At 47.0% G+C, this 18,366-nt stretch overlaps 1 protein-coding gene, 1 long non-coding RNA gene and 1 other non-coding gene across 6 annotated transcripts; 2 read left to right on the top strand and 1 right to left on the bottom strand.

Annotated features, from left to right (window-relative positions):
* Window positions 1-339: 339 nt before the first annotated feature.
* On the bottom strand, window positions 340-8,599 carry LOC109498256. 2 transcript variants are annotated; one of them, XR_006595739.1, is made up of 5 exons: window positions 8,129-8,599; window positions 6,751-6,797; window positions 5,790-5,965; window positions 4,930-4,986; window positions 340-686 (listed from the first exon to the last, which is right to left on the bottom strand). It is a non-coding gene; the product is annotated as an uncharacterized LOC109498256 (long non-coding RNA). The 2 variants fall into 2 exon arrangements; XR_002741209.2 differs by lacking the exon at window positions 8,129-8,599 and adding an exon at window positions 7,393-7,712.
* Window positions 7,845-18,283, top strand: CHCHD5 (coiled-coil-helix-coiled-coil-helix domain containing 5). Of its 3 annotated transcripts, none has more exons than XR_002154978.3 (5): window positions 7,845-8,007; window positions 9,060-9,217; window positions 9,318-9,483; window positions 17,488-17,646; window positions 18,021-18,283. XR_002154978.3 is itself a non-coding variant. In XM_011281175.4 (4 exons), the coding sequence occupies exons 2-4, from the start codon at window positions 9,066-9,068 to the stop codon at window positions 12,361-12,363; spliced, it is 342 nt and encodes a 113-aa protein (XP_011279477.1). In that variant the 5' UTR covers window positions 7,854-8,007; window positions 9,060-9,065; the 3' UTR covers window positions 12,364-12,521. The 3 variants fall into 3 exon arrangements, 1 of the variants encoding a protein (XP_011279477.1); XR_002154979.3 differs by having other exon boundaries at window positions 7,848-8,007; window positions 9,077-9,217; window positions 18,021-18,260; XM_011281175.4 differs by lacking the exons at window positions 17,488-17,646; window positions 18,021-18,283 and adding an exon at window positions 12,340-12,521 and having other exon boundaries at window positions 7,854-8,007.
* On the top strand, window positions 16,379-16,451 carry TRNAK-CUU. Its single transcript has one exon. It is a non-coding gene; the product is annotated as a tRNA-Lys (tRNA).
* Window positions 18,284-18,366: the final 83 nt, after the last annotated feature.

The raw sequence follows: 18,366 nt of genomic DNA, 5'->3' as shown, positions 1-18,366 counted from the left end.
TCGTCTTGTGTTAAGTGGAATTCGACACCCGTTCAACAGCAACTGCCCGTTTTCCTCGGGCCATCATTCTAGTTTCTGTGAGTGACTATAGATACCTCGTATGAGTGAGATCATGGCAGAGTTTGTGCTTCTGTGACTGGCTCATTTCACTTAGCATAATGTCCTTCAGGTTTACTTGTGTCGCATGTGGCAGAATTTTTTTTTTTTTTCTGAATAATATTCCATTATATGTATATAGCACATTTTACCTGTTCATCTCTCAATGGACATTTAGGTTGTTTCCATATCTCAGAAATAATGTTCATATACTATATTTAATGTAATATCGTCAAAATGCCATTTCCATATGTAATAAACAAATTTATTGAGATATTTTACATTCTTTTTTCATACCAGTCTCTAAAATCCAGTGGCTGTTTTTCCTGTGTACAGTATTTCCGTGCATGGATATACTGTCATCCCCTGTTGATGGGTATTTGGAAAGTTCCATTCTTTGGCTATTATAAAGTGTTTGCAATACATAACTTTGTTGTATTCACTTGTGAATGCATGCTCTTTCATGTTAAACTTCACTAATAATTCTTTCTTGAGTCTGGCTTTAGGTGTTTATCACTAACTGTAAGACAGATCGGGCTAGACTGAGAAGAATATCCATTCAAAGGATATCCTGCCTTTGCTTCATGAGACTGTTGGAAAAAAATAAGGAAAAATACATTGTACTTACTGGCTGATACTTCCACCTACTGTTAGTATCCCAGCTAAACTTTCTAGATTCATCACTAAAATTGACATTGGGGCAATTCATAGAGCTTAGACATATTTCACCAGTTTTACATGCATTCATTTGTATCTGTGTATACAGTTTTGTTCCGTTTTATTCATGTGTAGATTGGTGTAACCACCAACATAATCAAGACACACAACTATTCTATCACAAGGCTCCTTCAGGCTTTTACTTTATAACTACCTACCTCTGTCCCCCATCTTTAACCCCTGGCCACCACTAATCTGTTCTCCATCTCTAGAATTTAGTTATTTCAAGAATATCAGAAAAAAGTATATTGCATAAATGGAATTGCACAGTATGGGACCTTTTGAAATTGGCTGTTAACAGTCAATGCAATTCCCCTGAGATCCATTCAAGTTGTTGCGTGTAGTTTATTCCTTCTTACTACCACTCAGCATTCCATGATATGGAGCACAGTTCATCATTTGCTTTTGGGTTTTGGTGGATCATGCTTTTTGGTGTCCTAAGAACTCTTCAACCCTAAAGATGTTCTCCTATGTTACCTTCTAAACATTTTACAGTTTTATGCTTTACATTTAAATCTATGATCCATTTGTCCATTTTGAGTTTTTGTGTAAGATGTGAGGTTCAGATCAAGATTCTTTTTTTTGTGTGTGTGCCAGAGGATTGGGTGATATATTCTGTATCTCTTGGCATGCTGGGTTGGTACAACACAAATCACTATATGCAGTGAAAGGATACAGGTATAGACAAGATACACATATGAATGGAATGTTGTTATAAAACAAATGTCTTTTTTTTTTTTTTCAAGACTATTTAGTTAAAAAGTTCATTCATTTTGAGAGAGAGAGAAAGCATGAGTTGGGGAGGGGCAGAGAGAGGGAGACAGAATCCCAAGCAGGTTCCACATTGTCAGCGCAGAGCCCGAGTGGGGCTTGAACCCACGAATGGTGAGGTCATGATCTGAGCAGGGTCAAGACACTTAACCAACTGAGCCACCCAGGTGCCCCCCTCAAAAGTGAATTTTTTTTTTTTAATTTTTTTTTTTCAACGTTTATTTATTTTTGGGACAGAGAGAGACAGAGCATGAACGGGGGAGGGGCAGAGAGAGAGGGAGACACAGAATCGGAAACAGGCTCCAGGCTCCGAGCCATCAGCCCAGAGCCCGACGCGGGCTCGAACTCACGGACTGCGAGATCATGACCTGGCTGAAGTCGGACGCTTAACCGACTGCGCCACCCAGGCGCCCCAAAAGTGAATTTTTAATCAAAGAGCTATACACAAGATGAAGTAAATTATTTGTCTCTGTCAAGAATGTTGATATAACAAAAATAAATTGCCCTGCTGTGGTCTTTGAAAGTAACCTGAGTTTTATTTAATGGACATGCCATACACCCAAGTGGTTGTAACAGGTACTACAAGATCTATTTATAAAAAAGAGGTTTCAAGTACGTGTAGTACATCTTTTGATGGTAAGAAGCGTTCCTGTTGGGAAAATGTTACAATGAGGACGTGTCAGTGGGAGCAGTACCCATGTGGGACCCACCAGGTGCCCCAACCCAGCCCTGTGGTGTGGGTAAGGCGGTACAGGACTGGGGAAGAGACCACCGCACTGATGGAAGAGCCGGTACAGGCAGGAGTGCTTCACACATTCCCACAGGCTGTCCACACTGCCCTCGGCCTCTGATCAGTCTCAGTAAGTCTTTTGACAAAACTGCAAGTATTAATTACTGACAATGATACAGAGGGCAGCCTGTGGCAAAGGGATGTAGGTTAAAGTGCCCCCTGGGTTTTTGGCCTTGGTGTCCCAAGAGGAGAGGACAGAGACACCCAGGTGATGCGAGTGGAGGCAGAGATGGGAATAATGCATCTACTAGCCAAGGAACTCCAAGGACTGCCTGCGACCACCAGAAGCTGAGACAGGCATAAAACAGATTCTTCAGGGCCTCCAGAAGGAAATCAACTGCCAGCCAGCACCTTGATTTTGGACTTCCGGCTTCCTGAACGTGAAAATGCATTTCCGTTGTTTTAATCCACCAGGTTTGTGGTAGTTTGTTATAGCAACCTCAGGAATCTAATTCCGCTGAGGCTCAGCTCCCTATGGAGCACAGGTTAGATAGCATGAGTTCTAAGTGTGCAATTTCCTAGGGTGCCTCCATGTGGACAGAGATTGGTGAGGAAGCCCAGACTGGCTGTAAGGGAACCAAACCACTTAATTAACCCTTTCCATGCTTCCTTTTCCTTCCCAAGTGGTGTAGGGTCTTACTTGAAACATCAAATACCACTTTTTTTTTTTTTTTTTTTTTTTTTTTTTAAGGGAGAGAGAGAGAGAATCCCAAACAGGCTCCTCAGTCAGCACAGGGCCTGATGTAGGACTTGATCCAGTGATCCTGCGATCATGACCTGAGCTGAAATCAAGAGTCAGATGCTCAACAGAGAGCCACCCAGGCACCCCTCAAATACCACTTCTTGAAGGCAAAGCCAAGAAGTGAGGGCAATGTTCTCTAATCTAGGATGGGTTTCTGCACACCTCCCTTTCAGCCTGTGGCCCACAGCTCTGGAGGACCTGGAAGAGATCGTCACTGGGACCCATTCATCAGCTGCAGCTTCTGAATCTGTATCTCCTATGCCTCAAACCCCATGAATCTGCAGTGGATGAGGAAGGCACAGGCAGTGCTGAGGAGGTGGCCAGGCCCACTGGGAATCCCAGCACCAGGCAGCAGCCCAGGGCAGGAGGAAAGAATTGCCCTGAGTGAGCGGTCAAGGTCTTGCCTAAGACCAGTCCCCAGGAGGCAGAACAGAGCCCAGCAGACCTCACCACGAGGGCACCACACCCTCTGTTCTGCAGCACACCCATCATCACCTAGGTTGTTAAGCTAGTACTTGTCAGTTTCTCTAGGACAGAGCCATGACTTTCACCTCTTCCCAAACCCTCCCTCACCCAACACCCTTAATACAGGCCTGTGTGGAGCACGGCAGGACCCAACAAGTGGACCCTCTTCCAAGCCTCACTGGCCACTGCATAGACTGACAAATGGCTGGAATCCAGAAGCAAGAGGCAGGGATGGGATTCATTGCAGTTCCCAGGAATCCTAAGGCTTTGGGCTCTGGAAGAAAAAACCTGGGAGACATGGGATCCAGGAGACACTGGTGAAGTGAAAGTTAAGCTTCAAGGAAAGCATTCCTTTTTCTCTGTCTTTTTTTTTGTTTTTTGTTTTTTTTTAAACTAAGGAGCTTAAGTGGCGCCTGGGTGGCTCAGCCGGTTAAGCGTCTGACTCTTGATTTCAGCTCAGGTCACGGTCTCACAGTTTTCATCAGGGTCTGCGCTGACAGTGAGGAGCCTGCCTGGGACTCTGTCTTTCTCTCTCTGCCCCTCCCCTGCTCTCTCTCTCAAAATAAATAGACCTTAAAAAAAAACAACCCTGAAATTATTTTTAAAAATATGGAGAAAAGAGGCCAGGAGACACCCCTCACCCCGATTCAGAGTATATGATTTCCTCTAACAATTACCCGTGCCACTATTTCCAGAGGAGGAGTGGTCCTGAAGCTCTACGTCACTAGCCACCTGACCAGTGAGAAAAGATGTAATGTGGCTGGAAGAGCGTGACTGCTCACTGCCGTCCTCAGCCTGGAGATTTCACGTGTATTGGGCTTGTCAGGATCTGCCTCCCACCCATCATGTCCTATAAACTTAAGATCAAGAGGGAGAGCTTCTAGAAAAGGCAAAATAGAAAAGCCCAGAAGATGAAGGTGGCAGTAAAGCCACCTGAGGGGACAGAAGGAGCTCTCAGGAGTCCAGGAGACCCTCTCCTAATTAACAGTGCTCTTCTCATAACTCCATTAGGAAATCACTGACACACTCAGGCACCATCCCTTCCTGCCACGTGGGCCCCTCGGGGGATCAAGGGTCAGGACTCAATTTGTTGCCAGCTCACAGATCATCTGGTCAAAGTTGTTTCTGTGCTGCCATTAGTGGTGGCTCTTACTCTGGCCAGGGATCAAAGCACTGAGCAACTCCTTCCAAGTCAGTCACATTCAACAAGTGCACAAGTGCACGCTCCCATCCACCACCCGGTACCCACCCATCACACTCCCTGCCTCTCATCAAATCTGACGTGCCCTATCTGGAGGACTATATCCTCAGTGACATACACAGAAAGACAAACACCACGTGATCTCACCTACATGTGGAACTTGAAACAGCTGAACTCATGGAAACAGAATGGTAACTGCCAGGCCTGGGGTGTGGGGGAAATGGGGAGATGTTGGTCAAAGGGTATAAACTCAGTTGTAAGATGAGTCAAGTTCTGGAGACCTCACTTGAAATCTGCTAAGAGATCAGATCTCAAATGTTCTCATCACACTTAAGAAATGGTAACTACATGAGCTGATGGATATGTTAATCAGCTTGACTGCAGTAATCATTTCACAATGCCTACGTATATCAAAACATCACACCATATACCCCCCCTTTTTTTTTAGTCTAGTTTTTTTTGAGAGAGAGCAAGCAAGCAAGCAGGGAAGGGGCAGAGAGAGAGGGAGAGAGAGAATCCTAAGCAGGCTCTATACTGTCAGCGTAGAGCGCAATGCAGGGCTTGAACTCACGAACTGTGAGATCATGACCTGAGCTGAAATCAAGAGTCAAGACACTTAACCGACTGAGCCACCCAGGCGCCCCATTCCTTTTTTAACAGTATAAATTTTTGTCTATTTTAGTCGCTGCTGTTTCCCCAACAGCTAAAACAGTTCCTGGCACATAAAGCAGCACTTAGTAAGTACCATTCGAGTCAATGACTGGGTCTCATCTTATCCTCACGCAATCCTGTGAGCCTATGGTTTCATTCATTCCATCACTACTCTGCCAGACCCCATGCTATGGGTGGGTGGGTGGGAGGAAATCCAGTGGTGACCATAAGATAGATACAAGGCCCCTTCCCTTGTAAAGTTCCAGGGTCTTAAAGCAGGCAGAAAATAAGAAAACAATTACAATACTAACAAATTCTGATAAGGCTAGAAAGGGAAAGTACAAAGTGCTCCATACCATCTGCTCTGCAGATGTCACTTCGGTTTCTGCTCACAAGGGCATCCTGAAGCAGCTGTGCTGGAGGAAACTGAAACCCAGAGAGCAGAAAGATTCTGTCCAAGATCTCTGACTCAAACCCAGGTCTGCTTCACGCCAAGTCCCATCGTCACTTAGGTCTGCCTGACATTTGATCCCTAGAGAGAAATTTAGTTACACTCTTGTGCTATAGGCCAAAAACAACCTAGAAGCTTGGGGGCATAGGTGTCACACTCCCCAGAATGTATCTCTTGCTGGGGTCTTCATCTTCTCTACTTATGAACCCAGATCTTTGAACCCCTTCCCTTGAGGAAGCACATTACCCAGACTTCGAGATTAGACTCGAGAAGTGGCAAGGGACAGGTTAAGATTTCACTTAAATGTGAAACATGAGGATTCAGCCCACATCTGAAGCCAAAATATTCTGTCATTTATGGGGTTTCCTCCCCTTCTCTCCTATCAGAAATACACTTGGAAGTTTTTACAAGTAAGAAGGAGGGCTTTGGGTGAAAAGCTTTCCTCCCGTGCCCACGGCTCCAAACCTGTCCCTGTCATCTGAGGCAGGTTCAGATGGCCAGTGGCACAATCTTATACCAGGGGCCAACCAAGAGCAGCAAAACCGTAATAGCCTCCTCCAACAGCTCTCACTTATCCACAACTCCTGAGGGTCCAGGCTGCGCCCTAAACTGTTCACATGCACTATGCTCTATGTAAAAGATGTCACTATCATCATCCCTACTTTACAGATGAGCAAGTACACAATACTCCAAGTAATTGTCATTTGCTCACAAGTAGCTCTTGCTCCTCAAACACCAAGATGAAGTGCATTTTATGTTCATTTTGGCCAGAGTCTGGGAAGACCCCTACATATTAGACTGCTGGGCTGATGCTTAGTCTCTGCCCAAGGGATACTTGCGCCCAACCTCACAGGTGGGAAACATACCATTAGGCCTCACACTGGAGGACAGGACAGGAGGTGGAAACAATACCCTGCCAGGAGAAATCAGAAAGAATTGCGAATTTAAAAAAAAAAAAAAAATTAAAAAAGAAAGAAGGGTTGCCTGGGTGGCTCTGTCGGTTAAGCGACCGACTTCAGCTCAGGTCATGATCTCACGGTTCGTGTGTTTGAGCCCTGCATCGGGCTCTGTGCTGACAGCTCAGAGCCTGGAACCTGCTTTGGATTCTGTGTGTGTGTGTCTCTCTCTGCCCCTCCCCTGTTCACACTCTCTCTCTCTCTCAAAAATAAACATTAAAAAATAAAAAAAAAATTAAAAAAAAAGAATTACGCATGCCCATAATCACGTGGAGACATTATTAAAATCAAGTCCGGGGGCGCCTGGGTGGCTCAGTCGGTTAAGCGTCCGACTTCGGCTCAGGTCATGATCTCGCGGTCCGTGAGTTCGAGCCCCGCATCGGGCTCTGTGCTGACAGCTCAGAGCCTGGAGCCTGTTTCGGGTTCTGTGTCTCCCTCTCTCTGACCCTCCCCCATTCATGCTCTGTCTCTCTCTATCTCAAAAAATAAACGTTAAAAAAAAAATTAAAAAAAAAAATAAAATCAAGTCCGGCCTGGCTCCTGGGCTTATACCTAGAAGGAGGAGGTCTGGTCTGGGTAACCCAGGTACAGCCGGTGGGACGTCCAGGCCGGCTGGTCCCACTCTTGCGACCCCTCTTCCCGCCGCTCCGTGCGCGCGCACGAACCAGCACCCCGAGGGGACAGGGAGCGCTTGCGCAAAACAGATGGTGGCATCGCGGCGCTATGCATCAGACTCCCAGCGCCCAGCAGCCCGCAGCCACGGTGCCCAACCTAGCCACCAACCGGGCCACGCTGATAGACTGCAGTAACCACTCGCCACCAAATCCCAGTGGGTGGCTAAGAGCGCGCGCAGTAGCGGCCACACCTTACTTCCGGTGCATTGCGGCACCGCCCCCGCAATCCGGAAGTAGAAAGAGGTACAACAACCGAGTCAGACTGGGAGCCCGCGGTGGCTGCGCAGGCGCTGCCAATACAGGCGGGACCGGAAGGAGACACAGGGCGCCGCCATGACAGGTTGGTCCTAAAAGGAACGAGGCAACTTGCCGGTTCTGTAACCGGAAAAAACGAGGCAGGGACAGCTGACCTGGGCGCCGCCATGACAGCCTGCACCGGAAAAGGCGGGGCTCTTCTCCCTGACTGATTTCCCTCCGGCACCGGCCTCGAGATGTGAGTAGTGGGAGCGCCTACCTCCGATCTGCCGCTTCGCCCCTTCCCTTCCCCAGTGACCTAAACCTAGGCTCGCACTCCGGGAAGAAGGATTGGCCTCTTTGTTACTCGGAGAACCTACCCTTAGGGCCCAGCGCCGTCTATTACAAGCTCCATCTCCGCGTGGAAGAGAGAGGGAGGTCCCGCCCTCTGAACGTTTAGGCTCCGCCCCTGTTTCTCGTAGTAACTGAGGACTTTCAGGCCCATCCCTAACACCCAGTCCCTGCCCCCAGGATCTAAGGTCTGGTCCCTCACCCTGCAGACTTCAGGATTGTCTCAGGACTTTTACGGTTTTTATACCCGTTCTTAGAGCTGCGGGCTCGTCCCCCTAGATCACCTGACCATACCTTTTTGAACCTGCAGATCTGTGCAGTACCCCAGACCTGCCTTGTAGTGCCCGCAGACTTTTTCTTAGACCTCTGATTCCGCTTTGGATTTCTAGATCTTGTTCCCAAGAGCTTACTTCTAGGACCCTCCAGAGCTGTCCCAGAGCCCCATTCTCATCCAGGACTTCCACATCTCTAGAACTCTGAAACCCACCCCAGGATCCCCAAACCTACCCCAGGGCCTCAAGTCTCACCTCCAGTAACCCCATCCTCAGGCCTAATCTTGAAGACTCTCTGGTCAAGAGACGCTTCCCCAGGACCCAAGGTCTCACCACGTGGGCTTACAAACCTCTTTTTAGGACCTCCAAATCCTTTAGGGTTCCCAGGTTTTTTTCCCCTAGAATTCAGTATAGTTAGGGCCCTGCTGAGGGATGCCTGGACTCCCAAGACCCTTCTTGCACGATCCCAAGGCTTGCCTTTGAATAATTAGGTCTTTTTTGGAAAAGATCTCCCCTATCTTCCCAGAAGCCCTCCGACCTGTTCCACATTCCCCAGGGCTCATGCCTTACCTCTCCCTCCACTTCCCTGACCCTATCCCAGGATCCTTCAGACTCCTAGTGTTCCTGCTTCCACCTCCAATCCAGACCAGAACTCCCTTTCTTGTCTGATGCCTGGAATTATTCTCAGCCCATTATGTTCCACAGGCAGGCGGCCCTGGAGGTCACTGCTCGCTACTGTGGTCGGGAGCTGGAGCAATATGGCCAGTGTGTGGCGGCCAAGCCTGAGTCATGGCAGCGGGACTGCCACCACCTTAAGATGAGTATCGCTCAATGCACATCCTCCCAGTGAGTGTGGGCAAGTATGAGACAATGTGTGGCGGGAGGCAGGGGGCGAGGTGGGCAGTGGAATGGAAGTCTGAATGCCTGAAATGCCCTACCTCCACAGCCCAATCATCCGGCAGATCCGCCAGGCCTGTGCTGAGCCTTTTGAGGCCTTTGAGGAGTGTCTTCGACAGAATGAGGCAGCAGTGGGCAACTGTGCAGAGCACGTGCGCCGCTTCCTGCAGTGTGCTGACCAGGTGCAGCCACCACGCTCACCCTCGAATGTGGAGGTGAGGCAGGGGCTTATCAGTTCTAGTTGCTCTGACTAAAGACCTGGGAGTTATCCCCAGCCCCACCCTACCCCCACACAGACCTGCACTGTGTGCATCCAGAATCCAGAACAGGATCATTTCTTGCCCCTTCCCATAGCCCCTGCTTTAGTCCAGCCACTTTCCTGACCTGTTCACCTCCAGGATCCCTCCTCCAGCCTTTTCCTTGGTGTCCCTGAATCTCGTCTTACTTGCCTCCATACAGTGGCCAGAGAGAGCATAGAGGAACTAAAAATGAATCACATTACATGTTTGCTTAGAGCTCTTCAATAGCTTCCCATTCACATTGAGAACAAAATCCCAGGTCCTTGCTGGGTTCTCTGTGTTCTTCCTCAGGCTTCCTTACCTGCTCTCTGTTCCCTTCCTCACTGCCCCTCAGCTGTACTGGGATGGGGGTGAGGGGGGTAAGTCTTACTCTCTTTAATGAATATAGTACATAAACAGATACGCAGTATAACTATGGTATTAAAATTTTGTGGGTGACTGCAATTTTTTAAAAAAAGTGTCTATAAAGACCTCATGGGGAGCAGTAATAAAAACAAAGTTGAGGGGTGCCTGGGTGGCTTAGTTGGTTACGCATCCAACTTCAGCTCAGGTCATGATCATGCGGTTTGTGAGTTTGAGCTCTGCATCGGGCTCTGTGGTGACAGCTTGGAGCCTGGAGCCTGCTTCAGATTCTGTATCTCCCTCTCTCTCTGCCCCTTCCCTGTTCCCCTGTTCTCTCTCTCTCTCTCTCTCTCTCTCTCTCAAAAATAAATAAATATTAAAAAAAATAAAGTTGAGAAACACTACTTTAGATGTTCACTGTCTCCCCCCACTGGATGGACTGTGAGCTCCTAAGACAAAAGTCACATTTTGTACCACCTCCCTCTTAACACCCTCTCATTTGGGCCTCCATGGCTCTGTATTATCCCTTTTAATCTATTCTCTCTGATGATTCCAGAGCAGTCCCAGAGGAAATCTGACCATGTTCTGCTTCCCTTAAAAAACTTTTCCATGACTCCTCATTTCCACCAGGCCAGATCTCAGTTCTGGAACAGCTTATAGGTCCCTGCATGGTGTGGACTCTGGCCCCACCACTCCCTACTTTCCATCTCAAGCTCTGCATTCCAGCCCCAGTGAACGTGCATTATTCGAGTGCATGCATGTCTGTCCTGCTGGCAGGCTGTTACCCAACTGTTTCCTTCTGCCTGAATTGCCCTTCTAGGCCACCTGGCTACTTGCTATTCCAACTTAGATATCACCTCCCTCTGGAAATCTCCTATGCTGGCCTATCCCCATCCCCAGGCACCCATGGTCTCTGAGCTCCCTCCATCATGGCTTATATCTTACTGCCTTGTCACTGCTTCATTTCTTTTGCCTGTTGCAGAGAAGTTCTTGGCTAAAGGTTGAGATACCTTTCTGACAGGCCCTGTAGTCCTTGTTTTGTTTTGTTTTGTTTCATTTTGATAAGGCAGCAATACATGAAAAGTTCAGGCCCTAACAGCCGACACTAGCACGACTTTTAATTGTTTTTTTTTTAATGAATATAATTTATTGTCAAATTGGCTTCCATACAACACCCAGTGCTCATCCCAACAAGTGCCCTCCTCATTGCCCATCACCTACTTTCCCTCTCCCCCCACACTCCCACCCTTCTTCAGTTGTTCTCTGTATTTAAGAGTCTCTTGTGGTTTGCCTCCCTCCCTCTGTGTTTGTAACTATTTTTTTGTCCCCTTCCCCCATGGTCTTCTGTTCAGTTTCTCAAGATCCACATATGAGTGAAAAACATACGATATCTGTCCTTCTCTGACTTATTTCACTCAGCATAATACCTTCCAGTTCCATCCACGTTGCTGCCAATGGCAGGATTTCATTATTTCTCATTGCCAAGTAGTATTCCATTGTATCTATAAACCACATCTTCTTTATCAGGACTTTTAATTCTTAGAAAATATTTAGTAATTTCATACCGTTCACATAGTTTCTTAGTCTATATGTTGGTCATACGTTAGCATTTTTTTTTTTTTTTTCCGAGTTGTTTGGGCATGTGAACAGTAAAGACCTCACCTTCCCATCTTAGGGCTAGTTGTTCCCTCCTTACATAAGCAGCCAGCCTCTCCCTGGTCTTCCCTGTGGCCATCCTGCCCCGCCCCACAAGTCTACTCTCCCCTGGCGGCCAGAGGAACTTGTAAAAATGGCAATTAGGTCACATCTCTCCCCTTTACAGCCTTGTCATAGCTCCTCAGTGCACTCAGAATAATTACCACCACACCTGCTCCTCCTCCCCATCTTCCTCCTTCTGGGTAATGGCATCCCAGGTGCAGCTTTCCCCACCTGATTGCGGGCAGCGAGATGCCAGTCTCTATTCTCTGCTTTGCAAAGTGGCAAACATGTAGCCAGTCTCATCTCAGAAAACATGATATAAGGACATCTTATGTTCATGTAGCTGACAGAAGTGCTACCTCTACCTCCCCCTCCACACACCCTGATTTACTTTTCTTCGTAGAACTTACCCAGTTGACATAGTTTTAGTTGTTTGTTTGTTGTCTGTCTCTTCCTCGAGTTAGAGATTTGTGCCTGCTTCATTCAGTGCCCTGTAACAACGTTACAGAGGAGGTGCTCAGTAAATATAGTAAATGGAGTCTTCCCTGCTCCCAGTGACAATTCACTGTGTCTCACGCGTTCACATGGCAGATGGCATGGTCCTCACTTAATACTTTCCCCCTCCAGACTGTGGACTTGGCAAGGGCAGCCTCTGCTGCAATCTCCCCGGTTGTGGTCCCAGGGCCGGGCACAAAGTAGGTGCTAGTAGATGTTGATGTGTTTTTTCTATAGGCACAGCCGCTTCCTGCCTCCTGAGGACTCTTTGAGCCATAGGAAAACTAGACGTGAGTGGCCACTTGATGCCCCCACCCCTGAAGAGTGGCCAGGTGAAGTCATGGATGTGGGACCCTGGATGTGGGTCTTGCTTCTCTGGACAGCAGGACTTACAATAAATAAAGACTCTATATACCGGGCTTTGATTCCTGCCTTCAGCACCTGAGGGGCCCCTGGAGAGCTGGCTGGGCAGACACCCTGCTCCTCTGTTCCCCAGCTTCACTTAGTGTGCCAAAGAAGGACGTGTTCACCAGGGTTAAGCTGACTCCTCTTCTTCCCTTGTTAACTCTGCCAACGGCCGCTTCCTGTCTCCTGCACAGACATGGGAAAAGGCTCTCTCTCCCTTCCACTTTAGCATTTACCAAGTCTTTATTGAGTGTTTTCCTGAGGCTTGGAGGGCAATAAATATCACACTTCTTTTCCTTCTGAGTTTTGAGCCAGTTGTGTGATAGACATGCACACTAGGCGATGGGGCTAAAAATACTGGCTTTATTATTGAAAACGGCTGCATTGTGGAATGTGGCTTAGAGTCTGCTGCCCTGGACTTCTGCCTTTGTTTGTGTTCTTCCAGAGTCCAACCCTGAGAACCGGAGAGCAGATAGTATATTTGGAATGTGTGATTCCAGAAGCATTTGAAAGGGAGTGGGGAGGTGAGACAGGAAGGCAGCCAATAAAAGGTGCATTATCAGGCCAGTCACCACCGTGGTCAGTGGGCTCAATCCAAGGGGCAAGGAAGTTGGGCGATAGATCATCAACTCCCCATCTGTCATTGGGGCTGTTGCCATGGGTGTTGACCATCTAGCACCTCTGCCTGCCCCATGTGTTGTCATGTGCCCTGCCATCAAAAAAGCCCTGAGCGGAGAGTAGTGGAGAATCAAGTAAGCATTCAGGGCCCAGAAGAATGCTGAGTGGATGTGGACAGGGACCAGCAATGGCTGCTGCAGCTCCTGGGCATTTCTCCTCAGGAGTCCGTGTTCTGTGGGCCCAGCTATTTGATTACACACTCCTCAGCAGAGGCATGTCCTAAAGGACAGAAGGCAGACAGACACGTATGTAGGAGAAAGAACCCCAGGTGCCTGGTTGGTGTGCCCAGGACCTGCAGCTAGATTCATTCAGACATGTTGCTTCCCCCTGTGGGTGACTCCAGACTTCCAGAAATTAGAAGTGACTAACCAGTGATGACTGGACTGACTATTTGAAGCCTAAGTCTTGTGCTCTGGCTTGGAAAAATGAGCTAGAGTGTCTCCTCAGGATTTGATCGTTAAGACAAAGAAAGTTGTCACTTGGCTTGGGAGCTGAGGTGGAAGTCCTGCCATCAGGGTTGCAAGAGCTAACGGATGCCAGGAAGCCCAAAGCAGGGAAAACCCAGGTAGAGGGAGGACTGTGATTAGCTTCTGTGGTCCCTAAAAGGGCTGCTTGGGTCCTGCTGGCTTTCTGTTCGCAGCTCCAGTTTTCTTGGGCTGTGGATTGAGTCCTCAGATTCTTTGTATTCAGCCAACCCCACTTTGCCTGGGTAAGCTTGAGTGGGGTTCTGCTCCATGTAGCTAAAGGAACTGTGATAAGAACAGACAAAACAGGTTGAGACTATGTAGAACCTCTCAAAGTGGCCTCTCTCCCAATAGGCTAGACCAGCTTCCTTATCTGGTGTTATCAAGGGTCCAAGAGAGCAAAAATGGAACCGTCAAAGTCCGTTTTTACCACTTTCTGTCGGTCAATGCAAGTCACAAGGTCAACCCAGGTTAAAGGGGTAGGAGACTCCGCCTCTTGATGGCATTTGGTTGCAAGGAATTTTGCCCACATTTAAACTACCATAGGAACTTTAATAGTTTCTATTCCTGTGGTGAATTGCGTTTAGGAATTTTTCACATGATCTAAAATTTCAAACTGCCATAAAGTTGTTCATAATAACCTCATATAATCTTTTTAATGTCTATAGAATCTGCAGTGAAAGCTGCTTTCTCATTTCTGACATTGGTTATTTGTACCCTCTTTGTTTTCTACTTATTCAGTCTTGATTAGTTTACCAATTTTAATCTACACAGAATTTACTTTTGGCCTTGTCGATGTTCTTTGTGTTGTGTATTTGTTTTTAATTTAATTATCTTCTTTATAATTACCTTTTTTGGATTTAATTTTGTTTTCTACCTTTTAAAGTTTATCTTTCTGAGAGGGAGAGTACGTGTGTGCGCACGAACACACGCATGCACACACACACACACACACACACACACACACACACACAGCAAATGAAGGAGGGGCAGAGAGAGAATCCCAAGCAGGCTCTGCACTTTCAGCACTGAGCCCAATGTGGGGCTCATGAATGGTGACATTATGACCTGAGCTGAAATCAGGAGTCAGTCGCTTATCTGACTGAGCCATCCAGGCACCCCTGTTTTCTACCTTTTTGAAATGGAAGCTTAGCTCACTGAATTTTAGCCTTTTTTTTCTTTAATGTTTATTTTTGAGAGAGAGTACAGCGGGGGAGGGACAGAGAGAGAAAGACACAGAATCTGAAGCAGGCTCCAGGCTCTGAGCTGTCAGCACAGAGCCCAATGCAGGGCTCGAAATCACGAACGGTGAGATCATGACCTAAGCCGAAGTTAGATGCTTAACCAACTGAGCCACCCAGGCACCTCACCTTTCTTCTTTTCTAATGTATGTATTTAAATTTCTCACAAAGCAAGCCTTTCTGTTTTGCATTTTCATTGATCCCAGCTTATTTAGAAATTTAAAACTGTATTTTTAAATTCCTAAGCATATGGGGATTTTTCTAGTTATCTTGCCTAATTGCAATTGGGCTGGGAACACATTTTATATGGTTTCAATCTTTTGAAATATGTTGAGACTTTATGGCTTGGCATAGGGTCAGCTTTTGTTAATGTGCCATCTGTGCTTGGATCATAATCCTTGGTTCATGATGCACTATCTTAGGTTGGGTTCCCCCAGAAATAGACTTTGAGGCAAGGCATTGGGAGATGACCCCAGAAAGCACTGGTAAGGCTGAGGGAAGTGAAACAGGAAGGGAAAGCAGTACATCAAGGCTGCATTATCAAGCAGATTATCACTGGGCAATAGCTTAATTCTCTGGGGAACTCTGGGAAACAGTGGAGAACATACCTTCCCACTCAAGAGGTGGGGGGTATTTATACACTAACCCCCATCAGTCATTTAGTTCAGGGTCACTTAGGGGACTGGAGTTTCAAATTCCCTGCTGCTTCCTGTTTTTCAGATACAGAGGCAGAGTGGACTTTGGTGGAGAGAAAGCTCTCTAGCAAAGAGCAGCTGCCTCAGTGCAGTTCACTTCAGTGGTAGCCACCCTGTGGCCATTCATTACAATGGCCACCACCCATTGCCACAGCCGCCATTGCCCCAGCCTGTCACGGCTGCCTTAACAGCAGCCACCATCATCTCAACTTCCTTTGCTGCCTGTCGCTGCTGCTGCCACCCATCACTGCATCCTGTCACAACTGCCATTGGTGGAGGTGTTGCAATAACAGGAATGCTTTCGAAATGCTTGACTCAGTTCACAAAGAATGACTACCTTCAACCAAGTAGGCCACCTAGAAGTGGTGGGCATGAAGGCTGAGGGAGTATTGAGAACAGTGTGGGGAGGGACAGGTGGCGGTGTATGGGGACATGTGCAGATGCTGAAGTGGTTGAGTGAGCCGATGACCCTCGGGATTCTGAGGAGGCAGAAAATGGCAGTCAAGGGAGTGCAGAGGTGAGGAGGTAGGGTTTGTTAAGCAGAAAGCAGATGTTCAGCAATCTCCACTTCACCTGGGTGGTTGAACTGAGGATCTGTGCTTGCCTTCGAATATACTGACTTTGTTGATAAAGTCATCAGAATAAGAAATAAGTATTTCAGTCAGTACTTCCCTTCAGTGGGCAAGCAAGCACCTTATTTATGCTGTGAAAAGCTTTCAGTCAGAATATGCACAAATAGAACCAGATTCTCTAAGGAAGTTTATAACCCTGAAAGAAAGCAAGTTGGCAGGGCACCTGGCTGGCTCAGTTGGTAAAGCATGTGACTCTTGATCTCAAGGTCATGGGTTCAAACCCCATGTTGGGCATAAAGCTTTAAAAAAAAAAAAAGAAAGAAAGAAAAAAAAAAAAGCCAGCTGGCTTCTACCATAAAGTATGCTGCTTTTAAAAAGTCTGAGCCCACACCCTACAGCAATTAAATCAGAATGTCTTAGGGTGAGACCCAGACTTTGGTATTAAAAAATATATACCAAGGGGCACCTGGCTGGCTCAATCAGTAGAGCATGTGACTCTTGATCTCTGGGTTATGGATTCAAGCCCCATGTTGGGCATGGAGCCTACTTTAAAAAAAATGTCTATACTGATTTGAAAATCTATTTCAATGTGCAGGCATGGATGAGAAGCGCTGTCCTAGTGGAATTTCTCTATTTTGCTTGACTATGTTTTATAATATTAACGTGCTTGGAATTAAGGTTTGAAAGCTGTTGAGCCTATTTGGAAGCCCCTGATGACACAGAGAGCTGACGAGTGTCACAGTAGTCTTTCTTTTTTAACCCAATAAATATTTGCCAGTGAGGTGGTGACGTGAAACAAGGTCGGACCCAAATAATTTGAATCCCTTCTTTCTTCTCTGATGGGCCAGACATTATGGGATGCATGGTATGTCAGGTCAGCTGGACAGAAGGAAAGAGTGTCACTTTGAAAAGTATTAAGAAGCGGCAAAAACGTCAAGGATGTGGGGCACCTGGGTGGCTCAGTCGGTTGTGTGGCCGACTTCAGCTCAGGTCATGATTTCATGGCTTGTGAGTTTGAGCCCCGCATCGAGATTTGCGCTGACAGCTTGGAGCCTGGAGCCTGCCACAGATTCTCAGATTCTGTGTCCCTCTCTTGCTCTGCTCCTCCCCCACTCATTCTCTCTCTCTCTCTCTCTCTCTCTCTCTCTCTCTCTCTCTCAAGAATAAAAAAAAATTTAAAAAAATGCCAAGGACATGGACAAGATTGTGTAACAAAGGGATCTGCCCTCCCGAGGCTCCCAAGGGCAGATGCCTGGACGGTTGATGGAGCTGCTCTTGCTGCAGAGTGTGGGCAGATAGTCTAGTCCAAGGCAAATCTCGTACTTTCCAGGAGAAGCCACTGAGAATAACACCAGGACTGTGGAGGAGCAGTGCACGGTGCTGGTGAGGAAAAGGGGGAAACGCAGACCAGAAAATGAAGACCAGAACAACCCCAAGCATCTGTACCCAGCAGAGCACAAGTCCCATGGAACCAGGCCCAGGCAAACGTGTATGTTCTTAAGATACATAAATGAATGTTCATTTATTTTGAGAGAGAGAGAGAGAGAGTACACGTGAGCATGAGTGGGGGAGGGAGAGAGAGAGAATCCCAAGCGGGCCCTGTGCTGACAGAGGGTTCAATATGAGTTGAGTTTGGGGCTCACTCCCATGAATCATGAGATCTGACCTGAGCCAAAATCAAGACGTGGACACTTACCTGACTAAGCCACCCAGGCACCCCTTTAAATGAAAGACTTTAAAAAAGAGAATATAAACCCAATAGTACTGAATAAAAAGCAAATTATCTAGGTTGAAGAAAAAATAACGACATATTTTTTTCTTCTGACAATACGGTAAGTTTGCTTTTTCTCTTTCCTTTTACAGTAAGAATTCTCTAAACTGCCTGCAGTCTTGAGGACACCCTTCTTTTCTTCTATGTGGTGGTGAAACTGAAAATCCTAATTATTCCATGATCAGTGCTTTTGTCAAGAGGATACTGAGCTTGATGTCATCACATCGGACTGACACCAGGAATTAGTGCGATGTGGGCTTGCTGAGCCGCGCGTCAAAGCAGATTTTACGTAATGAAGTAAAAGCGATCAAGTAAAAAAAAATCTCATTAAATGCTTCTGTGAATTTTGAGGAAATGGAAATGTGACCAAAATGCACATTACGAACACCTCAATGTCACAGGTAAGTAAATTACATCTCTGTTTTAGCAATGTTGTAC

This window comes from Felis catus, chromosome A3 (assembly GCF_018350175.1).
Source record: "Felis catus isolate Fca126 chromosome A3, F.catus_Fca126_mat1.0, whole genome shotgun sequence".
In the NCBI taxonomy this organism is placed as follows: domain Eukaryota; kingdom Metazoa; phylum Chordata; class Mammalia; order Carnivora; family Felidae; genus Felis; species Felis catus.
The sequence above is the reverse complement of the archived record's forward strand: the minus strand, read 5'-3'. Positions and strand labels throughout refer to the sequence as shown.